Here is a 14,940-nt window from a genome sequence, read left to right as displayed (position 1 = left end):
AGAGAGAGAGGCAGGCAGAGACATAGGCAGAGGGAGAAGCAGGTTCCATGTAGGGAGCCTGACGTGGGACTCGATCCAGAGTCTCCAGGATCACTCCCTGCGCTGGAGGTGGCACTAAACCGCTGAGCCACCCGAGCTGCCCACAATGCTAATATTAAACTGAGCATTAATGAAAATACAACATACCAAAATTTGCAGAATCTGTAGCAATTGGTAGGATGCATTTAAAGCAATGATTTATAAGTTTAGATGCATATATTAGGAAGAATGGTTGAAAGTGATTAAGGTTCCATTTCAAGAAGCTGAAAAAAGAACAGCAAATCACCCCCCCCAAATTAAAAGGAAATAATAAAGGGAAGACTAGAAATTAATGCAATAGAAAGCAGACATATAGAGAGAAATTAATGAAGCCAAAAATAAGTTCCTTGAAAAGATAACAGAAAATAATAAAAGATGATAGAGAATAATCTATAATAGAAAAAAAATGTAAAAATACAAATAATCAGAAAAGAAAAAGGGGACTTTCTTTTCCCTAAAGATTTTATTTATTAATGAGAGACACACAGAGAGAGGCAGAGCCATAGGCAAAATGAGAAACAGGCTCCCTGCAGGGAGCCTGATACAGGACTCAATCCCAAGACCTCTGGGATCACAACCTGAACCAAAGGCAAATAAGATGTTCATTCACTGAGCCACCCAGGTGCCCCGAAAAAGGAGACTTAACTACATGCTCAACAGATATTAGAAGGATCTGAATATATTTTGCCAACATAGATTAAATGGAAATTTGACAACATAGATTAAATGGAAAATTCCATGGAAAATACACATCATTAAAACTGATACCAGAATTACAGGAAAACCTGAGACTCCTATTTCTGTTAAATAGTTTGAATCAGCAGTTGAAACTTTCCCACAAAGGAAATTCCAGGCCCACATGGTTTCACTGGCGAATGCTTCTAAACATTTTAAGTAATACTAATCTTATACATTCTTAAGTTTGAGATACCTTTAAGATGCACAAATGGATCTCAGCTAGAAATAGAAATTTGGACCTCATCATATAGATAATGTTTAAAGCCATTACTATTTTTGAGATTACCTGATGTAAGATGACTGAGTTATAAGAGTATGTAAGACCAGACCCTAAGACCCTAAGAATTTCAAATATGGAACCAGCAGTAGGGACTGAGAATGGGCAGCATAAAAGGTAAGTAAAGTAGTAAATCCCAAAATATATTCTTAATAGAAACCAAGAGAAAATTTTTAAGAAGAGTATGATTAGTTTATGAAATATACTTAGAAATCTGAAAATGTGAAGACAGATGAGACCAGTACATTTGGAAAATAAAGGTCTCCATCAACATTTGACAGTCATCATGGGAAAGAATTCTAGAATTTTACTTTCGTACAGTATAGTTATTAATAGGATGGGATGGTCTTTGGTGTAGAACAGACACACGTTTCAGGTCCTGTAGTACTTTCTTATGTTTGACTTTTGTTTGGCAAACTTCTTTACTTTCTATTTACTTATCAGTAAAGTATGGTTTATAATTATTCTGCTTTATTAAGTATAATTGTTAGAATTGAACAAATTAAGTTATGTATATTGTTTAATTAGTGCCTGACATTTTCCCTTGATGTGTATTAGCTGCTGATATTGGTGGTGGTGATTTGGATTTAGAAATTCTTAATCAGTTACTAACTTTTATGATACATACTTTTGCTCAAAGGGTGTTTAGGGACAAGCCAAAGACCAAGATTTTTGGCTTGTTTCCCTTTTTCCCTTGTTCCCAGGAGAACAAAGAATAAGAAAGGAAACCCCTAAAAGAGTCCAAACTGCCTTCTGGAAAACATCATACTAGGCATGCTTCTCATAGACTTCTGAGTTAGAGCTGTTCTGTGAAGTGGTACCAAATCTGAGTGATTTTACTTACCAACTTTTAATCCTTTCATCTGGGTGTGGTTATAGCCAAATGCCTAGACTGTACATATCAGTCTGGAATCTTCATCCATGAGTGTAAGCTTTTTGTTCTCTTTGTCTTTTTAGGGGGTATTTTAACCCATTTTCTTCTATTTTATTCCCTCCATCCCTCAGTGGCAGATGGTTTGTTCTGCTTATTTATAGTCCTTAGGTAATACATGTATTTTCTGAAGTATCTGTAGGACTCATGGACACATATATTCATCTGCCTACTTGATGTCTGTATGCAGATAGAGTATAGTGGTTATGAGTGGCCCTCTTTGATCCCCTGTTCTGCTTACTATGTGACAGGGGCCAAGATACTTAACCTCTCCATGACTGAGTTTCTTCATGTATAAAATAGGAATAATACCCATCTCAAGTTGTTGTTAGGTGGATGAAATGAGCTTAAATGAGACAACACATATAAGATGCTTAGAAGAGTGTCACAGTAACCTTTGAATAAATGTTACTTGCTTCTGTTGTTATCCTCACCATCTTAATCTTCACTTGTACAAAACTGATCTCTTGATCTCATTTCCTATCTCTAAACCTCTGTTTTTCTAGATTTCTCCATATCAGTATGGCACCTCCACTTAGTTACTTAAACCCAAAATATAGGTGTTAATCTTGTTATACCCTTATTCTCTCACCATGCCCTAACACACCAGCAAATTCTTTGCCTGACTTCCAAAACGTATCCCAAATATAATAACTATTTTCCCTTTATCTATTACCACCAATGTAGTCTAAGTCACCATTAGCTTTTATTTGGAATATTGCAATAGCTGGTCTCCCTTTTTCAATTCTTTGTCTAAATTCATTCCCTCTGCAGTATCCAGTGGTATTTATAAAAAAAATCATGTAGCTTCCATTGGCTTTCCTTTATACTTGAGTAAAATCCACAAACTCCTTACTTAGGCTTACATAACCTATTTATTTGCCAAATCTTCCATCACTCTCATCCTTGCCCAGAATGTTTCAACCCCTGGTCTTACTGCTTGTCTCCTAACTTGTCCAACTCATCGCCACCTATATAGGTAGTAGGTGTCGTGTTCTCTGTGGAACTCTTTTCTTGTCTTATGTCCAGCTCCTTTTTGTTATTCAGCTGTCTGGTCATTTTATGTGATACCCCTTCAGAGAGGCTCTCTATTTATAAGTTGCAATAAAATTGTAGAATATTCACTGTCATTTAAATGTGTTATAGAATTTAATAGTTTTAGGGTTGGATGGGACTTTATAGAAGATAACCGGTCCAGTTAGCTACCTAGAACAGAAATCACTTCTAAGTCCTTATTTTAGCTACTTTTCAAAGATGTCACCCATTATCATCTTGGTTTAATAATTTTTTCAAAAATAACACTGGTACTTTTTTCATGTAGGATTTCCGGGAAAAAAATACAGATCATATGCGCCCTGACATTGTAGCTCTTCTAAGAAGTAGCAAGAATGCATTTATCTCTGGGATGATTGGAATTGATCCCGTAGCTGTTTTCCGATGGGCAGTTCTCAGAGCTTTTTTCAGAGCCGTGATTGCTTTCAGGGAAGCTGGGAAAAGACACATTCAGAGAAAAACTGGTAAGCAGTAGATATTAGTATTCTCCCATACTTCATCTTTTAATTATTTACCTCTCTTAAGGAGTAGAGACATAATAATTTTGTTCTCTTCTGTCTTCTTAACCATATCCTAACATCATTTTGAGGTCTGATTAGTTCTAGTATACTTCATATGATCGAGTTAAGTGAATTGTGTGTATATATGTGTTGGTACATTTTTATTAATAAATACTGAGAGGAGTAATGTATATAAAGCACCTGATGTTTAATAGGCACTTAGTAAGACATTGGTAAATTTTTTAAACAAAGAATGAAATAATACTTTACCATTTACTTATATAGACTTAAATATTGATGCCTTTCTTTATTTTCTTCTTATGTAATAGGTTTTATACAGATGAAACATGATTTAATGTGGCAACATAAATCAGGAAATAGAAAAATTGGGATGGAGGTAGGGTTGTCTAGTGGAGATAGCCTAATTTCAGTAATCAATCAAGTTTCATTTCTTTCCTTGACTGATTTTGTGACTATTAGTGGTTTTTTTCAAACTACGGGCAAAGCCAGATAATAATGCATGTATCTATTTATGACTGTTAATTTTCTTTTCCTTCTATTCTTAACTCAGTTCATTAAATTTTACTTTGAAATTTGGAAAGGAATGGGGCAGGATACTTTTCCTGTGTCTCTATCCCCTTAAATCATAAAATAACGTAGTTTATAGGCTGTGGGAAGGCATCTTCATAAGCACTTGTTACCTAATGGAAATCACACTGTTGCTTTCTGTAGTTCTAGCCTTAGACCATTGCCACTAGTAAGGATTTTCTAATATATATATGTAGCCATTTAAAATAAATTGTTCTGTCTGGAGAAACTTCAGTAGAACTGCACTAGGACACATCTGTGCTTTCAGGACTCCCAGATTTAATTCTCTGGCTTTTTGGCATGTGTATGAGCAGTAAAACTTTTAAGTTTAGCTTTTACATATTTCAAACGAATACATGTATTTGGGAGATTGTATTTCTAAAATGAGAGGAAAAAGCTAATGGAACTTTGCTTCTGTTTTTCAGATTATAAAATGTATTAACTGGGCTTTGGTAGATAGGGAGAAATACAGTTTTTTTAAAAATCAAAGGAATATTTAATTTTTATTTATTTATTAATTAAACCTGCTTTGCCTTTACAGAATTATTTCTGAGAGACTCTCTTTGTAAAAAGCTTTAAGAAAAAGTTTTAATTTAAGACACATTTTTGTTTATTACAATGAATTTATCAATTTTGAAAACTTTGAAGATTGCTAAGTATCCTGTTAAGATATAACTAAGAGAAGAAACTTTTCTTGTATTTACTATTGAAAACACTGCTTTCTGTAAAGATTATTCACATTGTTTGTGTGTTCCTTTGACATTTAAAATATTATATGTGAAAGATAGTTGTATGTTTATTATTATCAGTTGATACAAAGATACAATGTTATTAATGATCAATAGAATGATACTGTGTTATTTCTATTTTGACCATTTCTAGATTCTTCTTGTTTTGTAATCTAGGTTTTCTTTCTGGCCAGCATACAGCATCCATATAATAGACTTTTTGAATATGTTTGATATAACATACATATAGAAAAGTGTGCCCCCAAAAATACATAGTTCAGTAAAATTACCACAAAGTGGAAACATCCTGGAACTACCACCTAGATTTAGAAGTAGAATATTACCAACAACCCAGAAGTCTCATTGGATAAACTTTAAATTTCACTTTTTGTCAAGGAAAAAAAAAACCAATAATTCATTTGTATTTTGAGGCAGTGATGAACAGATTTGTTACGGGAAATAATTGTATTATAGTATATTGCTGTCAGTGCCAGTATTTAGCATTTTTGCTTCATCTGTATCTCTCACCACCTACTGTTCTCTGATGGATTTAGGATATAAGGATGCCATAAAATAAGAAAATTGTAGCATTGCAAAATAAAACCTAACAATAATTGTGAAAATGGATAAATAGTAGATTCAGAATGTTTAAAATGACCATAAATAGTATGCAGGCATGAAAATGAAATAGGAATTAGAGATTATTTAAGTAGAAGTAGAATATATGGAAGGCAGAAGGTAGTCAAGTTCACATTTTGAATGAGAATAGAAAGTCAGAGATAATACTTTAATGAAGAAAGAAGATGTAGACTGCAGACATACAATATATTTTCACTTCCTTTGAGTGTCTTTATAAAATACTTCAAAATTTTAAAGAATTTTTTGTTTAAATTCAATTTGCCAAGATATACCACTCAATGTTAAATTTATTTTTTAAATTTAAATTTATAAAAAAAGTTTAAATTTGCTGGCTAAATTGCTAATAAATACCCTGGTAGTAAATTTAAAAAATCTTGGATTTTCTTGTGGAATTCCTTGACATTCCTTTTCTTCGTCAAGCCACACAAGCACAATTTATACCAAGCAAACCTAGTTTCTGACTTTTTTTTATAGCCTTCCAAATTAAGGGACTCAGTGCCATGTAAGTTTATTATTTTTTTATTTTTTTTAAAAGATTTTATTTATTCATGAGAGACACACACACACACACACACACACACACAGAGAGAGAGTCTACAGAGGGAGAAGCAGACTCCATGCAGGGAGCCCGATGTGGAACTTGATCCCGGATCCCAGGATCATACCCTGAGCCAAAGGCAGACGCTCAACCGCTGAGCCACCGAGGCATCCCCATTTAAGGCTTTTAAATAAAAACAAATTCAATTTAACTATTCTTTTCAAGAATAAATTTGTTACAATTACATAATGTATATTATGGTGATCAGAAAACTTTAAAATGTTCTTAGTGGAGTTGTATAATTGGCAGTCTGAGTGAGCTACATAGTGGCCCTGCTGGGAGGTAATATAAGAAATAGTAATGATTTGTCTGGTCAGCTAGGAAACTTTACAGAATTAGTTCAGGAAAGTCCTAAACAATAGCAACAATAACATCAAACAGCAAATCCTGGGGACAAGAAAGAATCTGATTTCCAGAGTTGCTGTCCGTTACAATATTTAAATACCTGTTTGTCTACACAGAATTATGAGACATGCAAAAAAGAAAAAGGTAAGGCCCATATATGTGAAAAAAAAAGGAATCAATAGAAACTATTGCTGAGGAAAGCCAGACCTTTAACTTATTAGACATAATCTTTTAAGTTATTTTAAATATGTTCAAAGGCAACCATATCTAAAGAACTAAAGGAAAATATGAGAACAATGTATCACCAAATACAGAATATTAATTTATGTATATATATGTATATATATGAGAAATTCACTAGAAGAAATCAGCAACAGACTTGAAGAGGCAGAGGCCAGGATCCATGAACTTGAAGACAGATCAGTTGAAATTATCCATTTTAAGGAACAGAGAGAAAAAAGAATGAGTAAGAATGAGCAGAGGGGATCCTGGGTGGCTCAGTCAGTTAAGTGTCTGCCTTTGATTCAGGGCATGATCCCAGGGTCCTAGGATTGAGCCCCACGTTGGGGTCTCTGCTCAATGGGGAGCCTACTTCTCCCTCTCCCTATGCCTACCACTCTGCCTACTTGTACTTTCTCTTTCTCTGTCAAATAAATAAGATCTTAAAAAAGAAAGAATGAACAGGGCTTTTAGACCTGTGGGACACCATAAAGCACCCCAATTTTTGGCAGTCCAGAAGACAGAAAAAAGGGTAGTAAGAATATTTGAAGAAATAATGGCCAAAAACTCTTGACATTTGAGGAGAAGACAAATCTATATATCTAAGAAGTTCAGCAAACTACACGGGATCCAAACTTAGATTCATCATAATTAAATTATCCTGAGATAGAAAATGTTGACAGCAGGAGGAGAGAAGTAATTCATGTATAAAGTAATCTCAACAAGATTGACAGTTGATTCATCAGGAACCATTGAGGCTAGAGGGCAATACTTGACATATTTAAAGTGCAGAAAGATAAAGGAGAGTCAATCAGAATTCTGTATTCACAAATCAAAACCACTGAGATACCTTTTTATACCAGTCAGAATGGCTAAAAATAACAAGTCAGCAAACTGACTTGTTGACAAGGATGCAGAAAAAGGGGAATCCTGTTACACTGTTGGTGGGAATGTATGCTGGTGCAGCCACTCTGGAACACAGTATGGAGGTTCCTCAAAAAGTTGAAAATAGAGCTACTCTACAACCCATCAATTGCACTACAAGGTATTTACCCCACAGATACAAATGTAGTGATCCAAAGGTGCATCTGCACTCCAGTGTTTATAGCAGCAGTGTCCACAATAGCCAAACTATGGAAAAAGCCCAGATGTCCTTCAATAGATAGATAAGATTTGTTATATATACACAATGGAATACTACACAGCCATCAAAAATGAAATCTTGCCCTTTGCAACAACGTGGATGGAGCTAGAGGATGTTATGCTAAGCAAAATAAGTCCATCAGAGAAAGACAGTTATTATATGATCTTACTCATACGTAGAATTAAAACAGAGGATCATAGGGGAAAGGAGAGAAAAATAAGATGAAATCAGAGAGGTAGACAAACCATAAGAAATACTTAATCATAGTAAACAAACAGGGTTGCTGGATGGGAGGGGCTTGGGAGGGTTAACTGGGTGATGAACATTAAAGAGGGCACATGATGTAATGAGCACTGGGTATTATATAAAACTGATGAATCACTTACTACCTCTGAAACTAATACTACACTATATTAATTGAACTTAAATAAATAAAAGAATTCTTTATTCAACAAAACTTCCCTTCAAAGTGATGGTATAATTAAGACATTCATGGATAAACAAACCGTGAGCAACTATTACTATCTGATCAGCCCTGTAAGAATTACCACAGTGAGTTTTTCTGGTTGAAATGAAAGGAAACTAGACAGTACTTGAAAAGCACATGAAATAATAAAGTGTCATTGAAGGCAACTATAATATTAAATATAAAGTATTGTATGAATATATTTTTTATATTTTGTAACTTTTTTCTCCAATCTGATTTAAAAGACAACCATACAAAGCAGTAATTGTAAAACTCTGTTGATGGGCGTGACGTTTTAAGGGTGTAATTTGTATGACAGCAGCAACATAAAGGTGGAGGAAGAGAATGGAGCTATATAATAGAAACATTTTTATGTGCTGTTGGAATTAAGTGATTTTAAATTCAGACTCAATTGTTATAAGATGCTAAGTATAATTCCTTTGGTGTTTGTTAAGAAAATAACTAAAAAATAATATGGTAAAATAAATGACAAAAAAAGTAAGAATATACTAGAAAATGTTTAATATAGAAGAAGAAAGTAATGAAAGAATAGAGGAACAAAAATACCATGAATTAGACATATATGGAAACTCAACAACACATTTCTTAATTACCAGTGGGTCAAGGAAGCAATCACAATGGAAATTAGAAAACAGGTTGAGATGAATGGAAAAAAATATACACTAAAACTTAATAGGATGCAGCTGAAACAATGCTTAGAGGGAAATTTATAGCTTCAAAATAGCTCTAGTAAAAAGGAGGAAGATCTCAAATCAATAACCTAATGCTCTACCTTAAGATTTTAGAAAAAGAGCGAAATAAACCCAAAGCAAGGAATAAGAAGAATATAGTAAAGAGTGGATCTGAAATAGAGAATAGAAATCAGTAAAGAAAACAAATAAAACCAAAGGTAGGTTCTTTGAAAAGATAAATTGAGAAGCCTTGAGGTAGATCAAGAAAAGGAGAAGACTCAAATTACTAATTTTTGTAAAGGATTACACTACTCATATGGCAGCAAATCAGAAGCTAGTTGAAATGGACAAATTCCTAGAAAGGTACAAGCAACCAACTCCAGCTCCTATAACAAGAGAGACTGAATTAGTAACAACAACAACAACAACAACAACAACAACAACAACAAAAAGCTTCTACAAAGCAAAGCCAGGGAACAGTGAATTCACAGATGAATCCTAACAAAAACTTCAAGAAGAATTAACACCAAAACTTCATAAACTTTTCCAAAGAATGGAAGATAAAGGAATACTCTCATCCTGCGAGGTCTGTATTACCTGGAATACCAGACAAGACTTCACAAAAATGAAAATAGTAAACCATGATCCCCCAACAAAAACCTGTGGCAAAATTCTAGTAAGCCAAATCCAGCAATATGTAAAAAGAATTATGTACCACAATCTAGTAGAATTCACCCAGGAATGAAGATTATTTTAACTTAAAAAAAGACAAATCAGTGTAATACAAAAATCACATCATCACCTCATAAATGAAGTATTTAAAGCTAACACTTTCTCATTTTTTAAATTATAAAAACAATGAACAAATGGAATAGAAGGGGACTTCCTCATCTTAATAAGAGTATCTGTGAAAAACCAAAAGCTTGTGTCATACTTGGTGGTGAATGACTGAATGCTTTCCCCCAAGATCAGAAATAAGAAAAGGATATCTGCTTTTGCCTTTTTAACATTCCTTGGAAGTTCTGGTAAGAGCAATTAGTCAAGAAAAAGAAAAGACATCTATTTATATTGGAAAAGAAGAAACCATTTTCTTTGCAGACGACATATTATGTATAGGATATCCTAAGGATCCAGACAAAAATCTATTAGAAGTAATAAATGAGGTCATTAAGGTTGCAGGACACAAGATGGGTATGCAGAATGAGTTGTGTTTTTACATACTAGCAAAGAACCTGAAAACAAAATTAAGTTAGTGCTCCAGGAGCACCGCAAATATAAAATATTTATTAATGAATTTAACAAAATAAGTACAAGACTTGCTCACTGAAAACTGTAAAACACTGTTGAAAGAAACTTGAAAAATACCTAAATGAATGGGAAGATATCCTGTGTCCATGCATTAGAAGCCTTAAGATGTTAATACTTGATATACAGGTTCAACATAGTCTTTGTGAAAAACCTCAGGTACTTTTATACAGAAATTGACAAGCTAATTCTAAAACCCATATAAAGGAATCCAGAAATGTTATTACATTATATATATTATACCAATAGATTCTTTAATATGACACCTAAAGCATAAGCAACCAAAGCAGAAGTGGATGAATGCTGTCCCCAAAGGACATATTAAGTGAAATGACAACTTACAGAATAAGAGAAAATGTTTGTAAATTATGATCAAGAACTGGTATGTAGAATATATACAGACTCACATAACTTAATAAAACTAATAGCCCAGTCCAAAAACAAGCAAAGGTTCTGAAAAGATATTTCTTCAAAAAAGATATGCATAGTCAAACACATGAAAAGACACTCAACACCATTTGTCATCAGGGAAATGCACATGGAAACCATTGTGAATACCACATCACTTTTACTAGGATGGCTACAGTAAGAAAAGATAAGTAATAACAGATATTGATAAAGCTGTGGAGAAATTGGAAACCTTGTATGCTGTTGGTGGACATGTAAAATACTGCAACCTCTTTGTTAAACTCCATCATAGTTACATATTACCCTGCAATTCCACTCTTAGGTAGATGCCCCTCAAAATTGAAAATGGGTGTTCAAACCAAAACTTGTACACAGTATTCCTAGCAACATTATTCCTGAAAGCCAAAAGCTGGAAACAACCTAAATGTCCATCAGCTGTTGGATGTATAAACAAAATGTGGTTATACTCATACTGTGGAGTAAATTTTGCCATATAAAGGAATGAAGTATTAGTACATTGTATAACATGAATGAAACTTGAAAGCATTTTGTTAACTGAAAGAAGTCAGACACAAAAAACCACATATTGCATGTATTACAAATCACAAATGTCTGATTGCATTTATGTGAAATGTCTAGAATAGGCAAATCTGTAGAGGGAGAATAGAGATTACTGTTTGCCTTGGGCTGGAGTAGGCAAGCTGGGAGATAATGAGGGAAAGGATAGTTAAAAAGGATGGGTTTTCTTTTTGGTATGTTGAAGGTATTCTAAAATTGATTGTGGTGATGGTTCAGCAGTCTTTGGGAATTATACTGAAAATTGAATTGTACGCTTTAAATAGGTGAATTGTATATATGTGGTTTATATTTCTTTTTTGTTGTTGTTGTTTATATTTCAATGGAACAGTTATACACAAACCCAAAAAAGAATGCTCCATAGTGTCTTTATTCTTAATAGCCCCCTGTTGGAAACACCCAAAAATCCACCAGGAAGAAAGGGTAACCAAGTTGTGATACATTCCTACTGTGTAACATTATTCTGCAGTAAAAAAGAACAAAACTACTGATTTTCATAATGGGTATCATAATGAGTTATAAAAATATTGAGCAAAAAAAGCCAGATATGAAAGGATGCATAGTATATGATTCATGTAGTTTAAGAGCAGACAAAATAATATATAGTGATAGAAACCATAACTTGATTGCTTCTGCAAAGGCTATGAAGGAGATGAAATAACTTACTGAGATAATGGAAATGTTTTACGTCTTGATTGAAGATTACATGGATGTAAATACTTGTTTAAGCTCATCACATGTGAAATTGGTGGATGTTACCATGTGTGAGATATATCCTTAATGGCCATTAAGGGCTGGGAGTTGGCATTACAGAAACTGCTTTAGGATCAGAGACATGCCTTAAGGTTTGAATGAGCAACTAGGATTGAATTCTGTTATGTGGTGACGTATCTTTAAAGAGCTTGGACTTTTCTGTCACTGAAAAGATAATTGAGAATTTCTGCCATTGGCCTTGAGCAGAGAAACAGGAAGGACCTTAGCAATCTGTATTAGACCTCAGATAGATTTTTCTTAAGTTACCTTTAAAAAAAAAATCAGCGTGCCCTGTTAATCTTTATCATGCATAGCTATGGGGTATGAATTTATGCTATCTTTTTGGTGCATAATCTCAGGCTAAGAATGTAACAAAACTAGACTAGGAACTAGCATAAACCAACACTATTATGTCTTTTAAGAGTTTATGAGACTCCTTACACAATAACTCTCACTGAAAATGTGCTTATAAACCATCCTAGGAAACCTAACCACCTTAAGAGGGAGTTGTTAGAGCAAACGAGAGGAAGAGCAGTTTAAGGTTTGGAAATAATATTATAGTCTAAAATAATGAGTTAAAAGAAGGCATAGAAAGCAGAATGAAAGAACAGAAGTTAAAAAAAAATAAGGTAGGTATGATGATGATAGATAAAATAAATACAAATACAAAATTACACATATCCAAATGGCATTACTACAATTTGTTAAATAAAAGAGTGCAGTGGCTGTAGTAATGTCAAGTGATTTCTTCAAACTGCTTACTAATTTAGTATATTTAATATCCTGAACTTTTACATAAAACATTTTAATACTATAATCTCCTTAAAATTATTTCTGATTGGCAGATTATCAAGATAGCCTAAAAGGTGATAACTCTTTAAAATTACAATTTGGATAGAGTATAAATAGAACTTACCAGTGTCTTTTTTTTTCCTCCAATGGTCCCCTTCTACCAGCACCACCAACTAACCAAGTATAGGCTAATCTGAGTCTATGCATTCTTTCATCAAGCAGCCCATCAGGATTACAGATAATGGGCACAGAATTTTTTTTAAATTTCATTCATTTATTCATGAGAGACACACACACACACACAGAGGCAGAGACATAGGCAGAGGGAGAAACAGGCAGCCTGCAGGGAGCCTGATGGAGGACTCTATCCCAGGACTCTGGGATCACAACCTGAGCCAAAGACAGATGCTCAACCACTGAGCCAGCCACACAGATGTCCCAGCACAGAATATTTTTACTGAGATATTTGACTAAGAAATGATGGGTAACTTGATAATATTTGTATCCTTTTGAAACATTGAAAATTTGTAGCTGTGAGCTCTCCACATTGGATGAATGAGATCGTGTTTATTAGACTACTTTAAAAATATTGGATATGAAAATAATTTTCAAATCTATTTTATTTTAAAAACCTACTATTTACATTATTATCTGATATATCATAAGATTCCATTTTCTTAGCTAAAATGTATGTGCTTAATCTCTGGATCCAGTCATCTAGTTTAAGGAATTATAGTTAGACTAAACCATGCTTTGCAAACCTCACTGAACTGTCTGCCTCTATTTAACTTTTTAAATAATTCTGCATTGAGAACTATTCATAGGTAGTATCTCATTTCTAATTACACAGTAAAATGCACTAATGAAACTTTATTCATTGTTGCTTCCTTTATCTCTGCCTGTTGTTAAACTCCCCCCGCCCCCCCCTTTTTTTTAAGGCAAACCTACACAAATTTGAATTAAATGTCCTAATTGCAGAGATATTCTTTGAGTAAATGATACTTAATATCCACCTACCCCCAATCCTGGAGATGCCTATTCTCTTTTACATCCATGTGTTGCTAATATTAATGGTACTGACCGACCCCCAATCCTCTTTATTGCTAGAGTGACTCACTGTTTCAGTAGCACTTATCTGGGGCCTTGATTCTTACTTAAACATGCTCTCTTCCCTTTCCCACCATAGTTGATTCTTTCTCACTTGACTAAGTGGTGGTGAGGTACATTTTCCAACTTTCTTTCCAGATTTATAAATACCAAAGTGCTGCTGGGTTTTCCTGTTCTGTGGTGCTTTTCTTCTTGCCCTTTAAACATTGACACACTTGTTGGAATTCCTACAAGTGTGGTAAATTGCAAGATTTGTGAAAGAATTATTTAACTTTTGGTAAATTGATTTGGGTATATTTCTCTTTGGTGTTCCATCATTGTTCCTTGCATTGTTGCCAACTATATGCAAATTATATTTCAGACCTGATAAAAATGGGTCTGTTACAAAAGAATAACCGTACAAATTGTTTTGAAATTTCCCTTGTATTTTAAATCAGAAATTTTTAATATTAACTCACACTTTCAGTGCTGAATGAGGTACTTTGAATACCTAAAAAAGTCCTCTATGTTTTCCTTTTATTTTTGTGTAATTTCCTCAAGTCAATTTTAAAAAGTTATTCACATTTAACCCATATTACTTGATACATTTTTACATATTCTTAAGATAGTTGGCAGCATTGTCCTTGATTATCTATTGGTTTGGGCTTATATAATATCTTTTTCTTTTCTCCATTTTTTGTTTTTCATTTGCTTCCTAAGGACATGATGATACAGCGCCATGTGCAATTTTGAAAAGTATGGATAGTTTTAGCTTTCTCCAACACCCAGTCCACCAGAGGAGCTTAGAGATTCTGCAGAGGTGCAAGGAAGAGAAGTACAGTAAGGCTGCAAATCCTGATAAACTGTGTGTCATCACATATCTGTTTGGAAATGGAAACCAGGAGCATTCTGCACCAGGGTGGGACATAAATTGCATAGGCAATGTGAGACATAATCCTATGATCAGTCTTAGGATATTTCCATTGAAACTATATATTTTTTTGAAACAGTTGATATACCTCTT

General features: G+C 33.8%; 1 protein-coding gene across 13 annotated transcripts in view; it reads left to right on the top strand.

The window, feature by feature from the left end:
- MYO9A (myosin IXA) overlaps positions 1–14,940 on the top strand; it is a 263,941-nt gene that overhangs the window by 117,911 nt on the left and 131,090 nt on the right. For 12 of the 13 annotated variants that reach the window (XM_025472276.3, XM_025472279.3, XM_025472282.3 and 9 more), the window contains 2 exons: positions 3,346–3,541; positions 14,637–14,756. In XM_025472276.3, coding sequence (XP_025328061.3) covers positions 3,346–3,541; positions 14,637–14,756 — 316 coding nt within the window. The remainder of the gene's footprint in view (positions 1–3,345; positions 3,542–14,636; positions 14,757–14,940) is intronic. The other variant, XM_025472280.3, reaches the window with a different exon arrangement.

Source organism: Canis lupus, chromosome 30 (assembly GCF_003254725.2).
Source record: "Canis lupus dingo isolate Sandy chromosome 30, ASM325472v2, whole genome shotgun sequence".
NCBI lineage: Eukaryota > Metazoa > Chordata > Mammalia > Carnivora > Canidae > Canis > Canis lupus.
The sequence above is the reverse complement of the archived record's forward strand: the minus strand, read 5'-3'. Positions and strand labels throughout refer to the sequence as shown.